General features: G+C 40.2%; 1 protein-coding gene across 5 annotated transcripts in view; it reads left to right on the top strand.

Annotated features, from left to right (window-relative positions):
• The window catches only part of PPM1H (protein phosphatase, Mg2+/Mn2+ dependent 1H), a 303,440-nt gene that overhangs the window by 138,266 nt on the left and 152,347 nt on the right, over positions 1–12,827 (top strand). For all 5 annotated transcript variants that reach the window (XR_011030451.1, XM_068276885.1, XM_068276883.1 and 2 more), the window contains exon 5: positions 1,039–1,123. Coding sequence is in view for 4 of the 5 variants with exons in the window: in XM_068276885.1 (XP_068132986.1) it covers positions 1,039–1,123 (85 nt within the window). In the remaining variant the exon portion in view is untranslated. The remainder of the gene's footprint in view (positions 1–1,038; positions 1,124–12,827) is intronic.

Here is a 12,827-nt window from a genome sequence, read left to right as displayed (position 1 = left end):
GCGGTGAAAATAGGAGAAATGAAGAGGAGGAATAACGGGGGAAACAGTAATACGTTTATTTTAATGTGCTGTAAATTCAGCACAGATCTTTTTAAAGGTCCATACCCACCAAACGACCGATAAACGACAGATATTGGCGGGTGTGTAAAGTCGTACGATTGCTAAAGATCCATCCCCTCCGATATTTAGTGATGCCTGATGCCCGAGCATCACACAATCCTCACCGGAAACTGCTCTGTCACTTGTGCTCGTCTTCCCTCTGCCCTCCACATAGCAACATACGTGTTGTATGCCAGAGCCTGATGATACGAATGTACAGCATCGTGGGTGCTCTGTTGCCCGGCAGTGATTGGTAGCTGGTCCCTTCGCCGACTGAGCTCTTCAAGGCGTTGGTAGGTGAGTATGCAGCTTAACTTGCCATTGATTAGCTTATAGATTAAAAGAAGGTTTTTTGTTTTTTTTTTATTGGGTACTAATACTTAATGTGCACTTAATTCATAGCCTTTTCTGTCTCCTACCTACTTTTAATACTATTTATAGTTCTTGCATCATTTTTCATAATGTTCCAATAAACATAAAATTACAGGCAGTCCCCGCTGACAGGTTTCTATTCTAATTCTGAGATTATTTGTATGATGAATGTGTTTGTAAGTTGAGTTCTGTGATGATCCTGGCGAAATGTGGATAACTGATTTACTTTCGGACAACTCTGGATTTGGACATATAGTATAAACTGTTTTTTTGACTGTTTTCAGTGTGCTTTTAAACTACTTATAACAGTTTATACAGTACTTTAACATTAAACAACAAAAATATGTAATACAAAAACAGTTTTCTATAATTTGTACATGAAGGCCACTTTGGGTCTCAGAAATGTTGTAACTCGAGTATTTTGTAAGTTTTCTTTTTTTTTTCTTTTTTTTTCTTATAATACATTCTAATTATTTATCAGTTTGTTTTGGAAAAATAAAAATTATTTTCACTTGAATAATAGTAATTATATGTTAATTCTGACAAATATAGTCTGCTCTGTCTTAGGGCTATAATTATTCGAAATGGAGAAATACTTCCAATGTCTTCAGAATTTACTCCAGAAACAGAGCGCCAAAGGCTTCAGTATCTGGTAAGTCTAGACACGCTTTATGAGCACTGTAGAACTGTGGTCAATTCGATTGTGTTAAATTAAATATATATATACTTAAAATATATATATATATATATATATATATATATATATATATATATATATATATATATATATATATATATATATATATATATTATATTTAAATATATTATATATATTTATATATTTATATATAGTTGTAGCTGATTTAAAGATGGATGGATGTAGTGTGTGGATGGACATGCTGCTGTTGGATGAAATTGCAATAGAGTTAATTTATTAAAGTTCTCCTAAGCTGGAGAACACATAAGGGATCTGGCAAACCTGTACTTGGTTTCTTGAAAATTGTCCTCTTGGGTGACAAAGACTGCAGCCTTCACATGGATCTTATCACAACGTAGACAGGTTTACTGAAAATTTTGTAAATAAATGTTTGCAAAATATATAGATGGACCCATGCGTGGGTAGCACAGGAGCTAAAGGTTAAGAGGAATGCGAAAATCCTAAAATTTAAAACACACACAAATAAGTACATTTCTCCCAGAGTAAAATGAGCTATACATTACTTTTCTACTATGTTGTTTTCACTTACAGTAGGTAGCAGAAATCTGACATCATGGGGGATTCTCAGCATGGCATTTATTCTTTATAAATACATTCCTGAAAATGATTAATACAAAGATGTTGGCCAGCGTCCCTGCTCACTGCACACTATTTTGGCAGTTGGAAAGAGCAACTGCCATTCACTAAGTGCTTTTAAAAATAAAGAAAACCCTGAGAACCCCCCATATGAGAAGATGGGCTAGTCCAAAATCTGTCGGTTCTGTCAGATTTCTACTACTTACTGTAAGTGACAGCAGCATAGGAGAAAAGTAATTTATGGCTCATTTTACTCTGGGAGAATGTATTTATTTGTATGTGTTTTATATTTTATGATTTTCACGACAGTTCCTCTTTGACTCGCAGCATTTTCCAGGCTTGGGTTTGTATTGTCCTCCTGTACTTCTTTTTTTATTGGTAGATGACATTTCTTCACAGCATTTGGCAAAAAAAAACTAAATCATTTATAATTGATCTCCTGTCTAGAATCGACAGTATTGAAACTGCTGGGGAAAAAAAAAAAAAAGCAAAAAACAAACTATAGCGATATTTAGCTTTGATCATGGCAGTACTCAACAAAGTCCACATAAACATTGGCATCTTCTTACATGGGATTTGTATACAGCTAAAATAGGGTTAGTATACACTAGGCCCTCTGTCAGACCACTATAAAGGCTTACAAGATGTCCACATACTAAGAAAACCCAAAATAGCCATTTAGATAATGAAATATAATAATTGCCTATGAAAAAAACAACTAAATATTCTACATTTCTGTCAACAAGTAACAATTTTGGTAATCCTTATTAAAAGCTTCTGACAATACAAGTAACCAGCTTTAGTATAACATATCCTCTTCAGTGTAAAACTTGGCAGACATTTGTGGTTTGTGAGCATCAAAAAACTAACTAAAATGGGATCTGACTTGGTGGAAACTTGCCATGCTAATAACAAACTAATGAATAGCGAGCAATGTGTATGAAGAATTCATAAACGATACTGTTCAAACCCTATTGTCCTCCATGATCTGCTTCATCAAATCGATATGGCAAGCTATTCGGCCGGCGGCACCATTATTCCCAATGGCAGTGTTTCCCTGCACGATTTGCCTGCGGGGAAACTGTGGATTCGGCCCGATTTCCGCGCTACTGGAAACAGGTCCTAAATTAATAATCAGTAATGTTATATACTTCCATTACTGATTCTGCATCTACTCTAAAGCCTTGTACACACTGAGGCATTTGTCACCCCCTAGAAATCGGTACTCCATCCCTTGGGCAACCAATCTAATGCTGACACTTTACAGATGCATCACTACATAGCTCCCAACTGTCCCTCTTCAGAGGACAGTCCCTCTTTGGGTACCAAGTCCCTCTGTCCCTCTTTCTTCCTAATTTGTCCCTCTTTCAGGACAGATGTAAAGATCGGTGTTAACCACGTTTTTCAGTAGAAAATTACATATATTAACAGACTATAAAATGTATTCCCATCAATTAAATTGAGCTATTTCTTATTTTCAAATGTTAAAATGAAGAAAAACTAATGATAATACAAAGAACCAGTGTAATGTAAATGATAAAACTGCAACTTTTGATTCAGAATTCTTTTTTGATATGCATGGTGAGGGGTGTGGTGGGATGTGGCTAGAGGTGTGGCATGGGCATGTCTTCAAGTGTCCATCTTCCTTATCTCAAAATTTTGGGAGAGATGTCACCAGACTCCAGTCAAACAAGGTGTTTGTTGCTATGGCTGGGGAGAGTGAGGAAACCAGCAGCGCACGGCGGAGCAGTTTACAGTGGGATAGTGGGTGAACAATGCGATTGGGTGGTGCGTAGGCATCGCTAAAGATCTGGCATGAGATGTTGGGCGGCCACTGTACACACGCTGGTTTCTTTCAAGATTCTTGCCAGGATGTGATTTATCGTCCACCATGGCCGGGGGTTAAACCAGCATGTGTACGTAGCGTAAAAAAAATGTTTTCACATTTCTGTTGACATTGCAGCAATGACTGGGGCTGCTCCTTTCCAATGCACAGTGTTTACAGATGTTATCAGCACTTCCGCTGACAGATTATTATGAGTATACAGAGTCCATTTAACCGTCAAGAGACAGTGGGGAAAGTCTGAGACAGATTACTGAAACACAGGCGAACACAAGACTGTAATTTGTTTACTGCCAGTATGAGCACAGTATAACAACTTATACCAGGGGTCTTCAGACTTTTTAAACCAAGGGCCAGTTCAGTATTTTTGAGACTGTTGTGAACTGGACTGTGCATGACACTGAAAAAATAAAAATAACCTTTTCTGAATATACTTAGGATGCCACTTATATTTAGATTTACTAATTGCCCAGCAAGCTCATGGTGAACCAGAACTTGTAGGAGTGTGTAAGGGCAGGCCTGGATTTACCTCACAGGAGCCTATAGGCACAGATGTCCTGGCACCCTAGACTTTGCCCTCCATTAAACTACACACCCCTACTAAACTGCACAGCAAGTGTGCGGCCTGTCCCAGCTGTTACTTCTCCCTTACTTCCCTTGACAGTCATAGGTAGCTACAGGTGTCCCTTAGTATCAGGTAGTTAGAGGAACCTCCGTATTAAGAAGCTAGAGGTGCCCCTGACTGAAGGGAATTCTCATCAGTGGAATGCTGAGAGCAGGGTGAGTAACCTCACATTTACACCCTCATCACCAAGCTCTGCATAGGGAAGGAGGGAGGCGCTTGGGTAGGGGAGTCTTTCCATCACCAGGCACCTGTAGGCACGTGCCTACGGTGCCTTATGGTAAATCCAGCAGCCTCCTTACTAAAAACGCTATGCAAAACCGAAATGTGCCTTCTTAAAACAGAAGGTATTTGCCAGCCTGAATAATAGCACATTCCTTCTGGTCCTTTTGGGTTTTTTTTTTTCTGTTCTGCAGTCATGTATTACTTAGAACCGGTTTACAGTAAATACTAGCTGAACCATTGCTGGGCAGATTCCCTGACTTTCACGTACCCACTTTCCGCTATATCAAGACGTGGAATTAGGTGAACGGCACTTTACAACATAACTTATTTGTAGTAGGGTAGGTGCCATATAGTATGTGAAGTGATCATGTCGCCCACAATGCACTCTGGAATAAAGAAACACATACAGCATTTGTAGCTCACCTGGGCAAAACCTAAAAAAGTCGATCTCCTCATGGTTGGATTCTCAGGGTATTCTCTATTTTCAAAAGCAGTTACTGAATGAACTTTGCTTAGTCCAACTGCCAAAACAGTGCGCAAATGATTAGGGAGTCTGGCTGGCATCTTTCCATAGACCCCTTTTAAAAGGGAGTGTTTTTCTAAATAATAATGTAAATACTGAGATTTCCGCATAAGAAGATGGACTAGCCTAAAATCTGTGATGTCAGTTTGTAAGTGACAGCAACATAGGAAAGAAGTAATTTATAGCACATTTTTCTCTAGAGAAATGTACATTTTATGTGTATGTATTTTTTTTAAATTCTACATTTTTTTGGGGATCGTTGTCCTTTAAAGAGACTCCGTAACAAAAATTGCATCCTGTTTTTTATCATCCTACAAGTTCCCAAAGCTATTCTAATGTGTTCTGGCTTACTGCAGCACTTTCTGCTATCACAGTCTCTGTAATAAATCAATGTATCTTTCCCCTGTCAGACTTGTCGACCTGTGTCTGGAAGGCTGCCAAGTTCTTCAGTGTTGTGGTTCTGCTATGAACTTCCCCTTCCAGGCCCCTCTATGCACACTGCCTGTGTATTTATTTAGATTAGGGCAGCTTCTCTCTTATCTTTTACAAGCTGGATAAATCGTCCTCTGAGCTGGCTGGGCTTTCACATACTGAGGAAATTCAGACAAGGGCAGAGCTGTTTGCAGGAAGAAAAGAGCAGCCTGAAACTTCAGTGGATGAGAGCTGCAGGGGGAAAGAAACACACAAATGATCTCTTGAGATTCAAAAGGAAGGCTGTATACAGCCTGATTGTGTATGGATGTATTTTCTATGTGTGGACATACTGCACATCAACCTACTTCCTGTTTTGGTGGCCATTTTTTGTTTATAAACAAACTTTTAAAAACTGTTTTTAACCACTTTTAATGCGGCGGGGAGCGGCGAAATTGTGACAGAGGGTAATAGGAGATGTCCCCTAACGCACTGGTATGTTTACTTTTGTGCGATTTTAACAATACAGATTCTCTTTAAGGTATTCAAACAAGGATATTATGTTATGCAACTATTGTTGCTATTAAAAGAATGTATGGGGGGGGGACAAGGTCATAGACCTAATACAATAACTAGACAAAAAAGAAGGCAACCCCACTATCTAAAGGATTGTTATTAGAGCAATGCCATCGGACCAAAAAGATATGGTAGAGGTAATGAAAATGTATCATTTTATTAGAGCCAACTATAAAGTTAAAAACAATTAAAGGACAACTAGACACTTGGGGCCTCGTATAGGCTTGGCCACGGCTTGCTTTGTTTTAAGGAACAACGTTTGAGTCTAAAACACTTGGACACTTCCCAACATGTTCATATTCCCAGCTTCTTCTGTATAAAGTTGTCAGTAAAAAATCACGAGCTGCTTTTTTCAGTTTTTAGACTACAATATTAATATTTTATATATCTTGTAATAATGCCCTGGAAGCGTTGTGCTTCTGATTGCTGCAGCCAACTTGTAATCTGCATAGCTGAGCTTCTAATAAAAGCCTTGGCCTGCACACCATGATTAGAGCGTGCTCACATGGCTAGCATGACTAAAAGTCACACAAAACATCTGTATAGCGGAAATTTTAATCATAAATGCTGCATCGTGCTCCCCGATTGTGTTATCTGTTTTCCTGTTGAAAATCCTTTCCATTAGGATGTCTGCGTTTTCAAGGACAGTGATTTGTATTCTTGTAAGTTAAATATGTACCTTATAATTTAAATATGTAACATTTTCACTTTAGTGTAGGCTGCTTCCGAAGGGATGGCTTAGTCTAGGAATCTGAGTGTGAAGTCAGCAGGGATGATGCAATTCAAAGAGATTTAAATGAAGAGGTGGCTTGCATTGCCTTTCTAGTACATCAGCTGCAGATGAACACAGTCAGAGGGATGGGGATGGTTAATCGGAATTGTAGAAGAAATGATCTGAGCAGCAACTGCTGTACTGTCTGCTCTTCAGATTACTGCATGTCATGCCATATATTCTACAAAGTATGCTGGTAAGCAAGGCCAGATTCTTTCTTTTCGAGCCCTTAGGCCAGTGATGGCTAACCTTGCAATTGCAATACTCTGACAGCTCTAAGCATAACTTGGGGAGGCAGAGGCATGATGGGATTTGTAGTTTTGTCTGGAGTGCCAAGGTTAGCCATCACTGCCCTAGGCCAACTTTCCCCTCTATGTGCAGCAGCATCCCCCACTCCATGAGCAGCCACCCCATCCCATGTGGACTATCTATGTACTGCAGTGCCTCTCTTTCATGTACAGCTGTCTTGGGAAGTAGCACCCCCTCTTCCATGTGTTGCTCACCATTTGCCGTTTGGCTGCAGCCCGGGCCTTTGTGGCCTTTCCAGAAAACCAGCCCTGCTGGTTATTCCTTAACATCATTTTTTTCTCTTGTGTTGCATCAGATTAAATCTAAGATAGTCATTTTCCAATAGATTACACTTCAACATTATTTAAAAAAATGGTATCTAACAATTTTGATTTGATATACATCAATCTAACATATGAATCTGTTCTCCGTTACGTTAGATGAGACCATGGGGGGAGGTACATGGGCGGAGTGGTGTGTAATGAACGCTTGTGTGGTATTATAGCAGTACAAAGCTTGCAGTAGGAGACATTGGTGACTGCCACCAATCTGAGAAAGAGATGTAGTATTAGAATAGGGCACACAAATCACACAGGCATCTAGTACTAGTGTAGAGTTATTAGGGTGACCTGCACCAATCAGAACATGGCAGCATAGTGTAGTGTAGGATCCCCCACTAAAAAAAGTCTACTGTAAAGTGCTAGGTGGGCTTTCAACAGTAGTGGTGTTTTTGTCAGTATTCAAACATATTTCTAAGGTCTGATCTAAAAGCAGTGTCTGGATATTTATTTCCTTGTAAACAATACCAGTTACCTGGCTGGTCTGTTTGGCTGCTGTAGTGTCTGAATAACACCAGAAACAAGCATGCAGATAATCTTGTCAGATCTGACAATAATGTAAGAAATACCCTGATCTGCTTGCTCAGGGTCTATGGCTAAAAGTATTGCACAGGACCTGGCTGACCTACGTCTCCAATCTTGTCCACAGGCTCATACCGGCCCACCCCCTCCGATCATCCAACAACCTGATCTCCCCCCCCCCCCCCCCCATACACAATTGCAGGACTTCACTGGGCTGCCCTCACTCTCGGGTACTCGCTCCCACTAGCCATCACACTCGCCCCAACCTTTAATACCTTCAAATACCTTGAATACCTTCAAAAAAGACCTCAAGACTCACCTTTTCATGTTCGCGCACCCGCCTACATCAGCACCATAATACGTTCTGCTGGGCACCCTCTCAACAGACGCACCTATTGTCTCTACCCCCACTTTTTAGATTGCAAACCTCTGGCAGGGCCCTCCTCCCTAGTGTTTCCAGCTTGATTATGCAATCTCACTGTCTGTCGCCCCTCTTGTGAACTAGAACACTCTCTACTTTGACCAATGCCACTGAACTACTGTTATCAAATCCATTTGCATGATCTTGTTTTTGTTGTGAGCTCCTTGTATGTCCTACTTTGTATATTAACCCATTTATCTAGTGTGCAGCGCTGCGTAATATGTTGACGCTTTATAAATACAATAAATAATAATAATTAGAGGCAAAGGATTAGCAGGATAGCCAGGCAACTGGTGTTGTTTAAAAGGAAATATTGCAGCCTTCATATCCCTCTCAGTTCAGTTGTCCTTTAAGGGCTCTGCCTCTGACACAGGCTACCTGGGTTCGAATCTAGGCTCTTCCTGTTCAGTAAGCCAGCACCTATTCAGTGATGAGGCCTTGTGCTAGACTCTCTAACACTGCTACTTCCTACTAAGCACCCTAGTGGCTTCAGCTCCAGTACTGAGTCCGCCAGGAGAAAAGCACAATATAAATGTTATTTGCCTTGTCTAATATCTAGTGGTTAATGGTGGAAGTCCAGATGAATGACTAATATTGGGTGGATGCTGATTGTTTACCTGCTCTTCCAAGAACCATGTAGTGTATGGAGAGCATTAGGGCACACTTACATTGTCCTGATCAAACATCGTGGATGAGCCATACAGGACACTTGTCACAGTATGTAAAGTTATCCTCTCACAGGTAGGGCCTTCTCTTCTTTAGTATCTTGCTATTACTGCATTTACTGATTGTTCCAGCTGTGTGTACTTAGTACAAAGTGTGCACATAACTGTGATTTTATCCATATTGCCCTTGCTTGTCCTGGTAACATGTTCATAAGGTATTTATTTGCAAAGCACCAAGGAAAATGTTGATGCTTTATAAAACGATAAAGATAAGTAAAGGCTGCACTTTTTATTGCATTCTATCCAGTAAAGCTATGGTGGAAGCAGCAAGATAACCTATTATGGGCTACGTTTTCAGTGTGCTGTGAAACATTTCCACTGAAATTCATTGTTATGGCAATAAAACATGACAATTTTGAAGGTCCCAAATACACCTTTTCAACTAACTATATATATATATATATATATATATATATATATATATATATATATATATATATATATATATATATATATATATATATATATATATATATATATATATATATATGTATATATATATATGTATATATATATATATATATATATATATATATATATATATATATAATAAAAATTAAATCATTAATACTGATGAGAGAAGGCCTCATTGGCAGCCTCAGTAGAGACTTATGTCTTAGCCAAAATGAGCTCACAGGCTCCATTATGGCCACCACCAAAATGGTGGTTGGAGGGGTTGGTCGAGCCGCTGGTCCCTCTTCCGCGTGTGTACGCGGAGGGACCTGGCGAGGAGCTGTCGCCGGCCTGTCGCCCGCACGCTCACGTGTGCTGGCGACAGGCCACTTTTGCTGCCCGTGAGTATGGGCCATTAGTCGGAGAGTTAATGGCTTGTTTACATAGAGATAACAACTGGAGTTTCTTAACTCTTCCTGTACTGGAAACAATTAGACTGATGTATCTGATCTTAATGTTTTATTTCTTAGCTGTACTACACATACAAATCATAATATCATAATTTTTTTTTCGCTTCAGTGTCTCTTTAAAGCTTAAATGTTTGTGGCTACAGACTGTCCTTATTTTTTAGTAACTGATAAATAATATAAGATTCCAGTTTTGGTTATGGCTTAAAATGTTTTTAACATGGAGAAGTTGTGCGTAAATCCTAATTAATGCTTGGGGTATAAAAGAGACAGGGTGGATAGGGTTTGGGATATTTTATGTAATGTTAATTGTTTCCTTGGTATGGGCTATGTCCCCCCCCCCCTCTCCTTTTTTTTTCTTTTATACTGCTTCCTGTCTCAACTGCAGGAAGTTGTATATTATGATATTCTGATTGTACTATGTCTTCAGATGCCCCTATGACTACTAATGTACAATCCTTCCTGACCTGTGAAACATTGGGTATGAATTCTAATTTCAAGAGGGCTTTTGATTTTCTTAAAAAAAAATAGCCCCCATAGTTGTATTCTACAAGAATTAAGGCCCGTACACACGCTAGATGAAACGTGGCTGAGGTTGCCACTAATGACCACCTCTGCCGAGAATCCAGCATGGTTATGGCAGCTCCTGATGCCCCTGTCCTAAATTGAGAAACATTGCAGTTGAGCAGCATATAGGGGTTTTGGTGTGGCATTTTCCATAAACAGTGATGTCTGGAGCACAGACAACTGCTGTGTGTAGAAGTGTCTCCACTTTGCATATCTTCCCAGGCTGAAGGCTAGATGTAATGCATAGAATCCAGAATCCATGGTTGGCTATGTCCTTGGTTCAGCCACATACATGTGGCTCTGTTTGTGCTTCCTGTTACCCCTGCTGTTTTAAAGTATGTACAACTTAACTACCCAATGTGGCCAACCATGCGACTTATTATTAATTTGCATGACCAGTACATACACACGCGCTGACCAACTAAGCAACCAACTCATTTAAATATTACATGCGCACCATATCCGCATTCAAAAGACAAGTCGTTCAAACAACTTGACGTAGCCAACCTGCATGATATTTGGTCACTTAACCCGCCAGTTTGATTGGCAAACTGCCTCTTGTCAGCCACTCGTCTAGTTGTTTGCCCAACCCCAGACTGCCTAAAATGCAATCCCCCCACCCCCCTTCTCTTGCTCTCAGTGAAAAATTACAACCTCAATTAGTTACTCAGGCAGACATAAGGGTCTATGAACTGGTGTAGAAGGTAGTTTGCTTTCTTTGCAAAAACCACAGTTTTCCAAAACCTACAATTTATACGTAATAAATGTTAAATTGTTTTATATAACACCCAATCCTAAATCAGGGCTTTAATAATAACTGTGTGATTTAAGCACCATGCCAGTGCACCTGTTTTTGTTTTTCTGTGTTCAGAAACTCTGTGATGGCATGCTGTATTGGATTATACTGCATGCAGTCAGTATGGAGCACCATGATGCTACATCATGTACACCCAGACATGAACAGCACTGAGGCTTATCTTTACTGGAGAACTGCACACTGCTTCCTCGGCATGTTTACCAATTTCTTCTTTGATGTCTTTCAAACATATAGCTGCAGATGGGAATTGATTTGAGAAGTGCAACAGCTGTTCTACTCGGAATATTTGTCACTCTTGTTTATTCATTTCTGTACATCCTCTGGCAATTACTGTGTGAAGTCTGAACTTCAAGGGAGCGTATTGAGGGCAGCAGAAATGTGTAATCAAGAATGAACTTCTGAATCACTCCTGGTGTAGTCCCAAGCAAACATTTCACTATCTTTCAGAACATTTGTTGTGTGGCCTTGTTTTACCTTTCATCTCGCGGCATGTTTTGTATTTTTGTTGTATCTTAAAGCAAGCCTGTAGGATTACATGATTGACCTCATCAGAGCCCAACTGCAAGCAAAAATGTTCTCCTAGTCCTAGCCACTCGGCTGCAAAGCTTGTTTTATCAGAGAATTAACTCCTTGATTAGCTGATGTTGCATCACTTTTAAAGTACCCCTGAACCAGGTAGAAGCCTATTAAATGAAGCCATGGCGGGGTAGATTACCTTTTATGAAGTGTCCTGGTGCTGCTCATTGTCCTCCGGTTATCCCCCCTCCTCTCGGTCTTTGTAACTCTTGCACCTTCCAAAAGTTCCTCCAAGCTAAGCACAGCTTTTCTGTACCGCACAGGCAGGAGTTTCAACCTTCATCTGTGCAGTGAAAGAAAGCACTTATGGACGACCGCCTACTTTCACTGTGCTCACATGGTTTGGAACTTGCGTCTGTGCAGTTCTGCGTCACATGGCATAGCTAGGGGGAGCTTCCTGGTTTTCATTCCTGACTGGAGCATTCCAAAGAGGACCAGGGACAGGAAACTGTAGGGGAGGAGCGGGGGGAGGGAGATCCTGAAGACAATGACCAACACCATGACAAGTCTGAAAAAAATAATCTAGGCTACCATGGTGGGCTTCATTCAGGTTGTTGTTTTTTTTTTTTTTTTTTTGTCCAATTCAGGAGTACTTTTTTTTTTTTTTTTTTTTTGCCAACTGCCACTCTACAGCCAAGATGTTCCACTCATCAAAAGAACTGAATGGAGTCCGATTTCACTGCAATAAACAAGATCAGGATGGAGAAAGAAAATCTGGGTCTTTCACCCATCAGATTTCAGGCCACTACCAATTCCCTGCACACGCTATGCAGCCATAGTGTGCGCAGTTCAATTACGCTGGGCTCAATTAGTTTAAAGAGCGCTTCGTTACATTTAACAATCGCTCCACTGAACCCGCCCGGAGCCTTGACAGTCAGGCTACTGGGCCAATCAAAGTGCAGCAATATCGTTCTTTGAAACTACTAGACCTGCCATGAACTGCGCACGCTGTAGCTGCACAGCGTGCGCAGGGAAT

Source organism: Hyperolius riggenbachi, chromosome 3 (assembly GCF_040937935.1).
Source record: "Hyperolius riggenbachi isolate aHypRig1 chromosome 3, aHypRig1.pri, whole genome shotgun sequence".
Classification (NCBI taxonomy): Eukaryota; Metazoa; Chordata; class Amphibia; order Anura; family Hyperoliidae; genus Hyperolius; species Hyperolius riggenbachi.
This window is presented reverse-complemented; position numbering and strand designations above follow the sequence as displayed.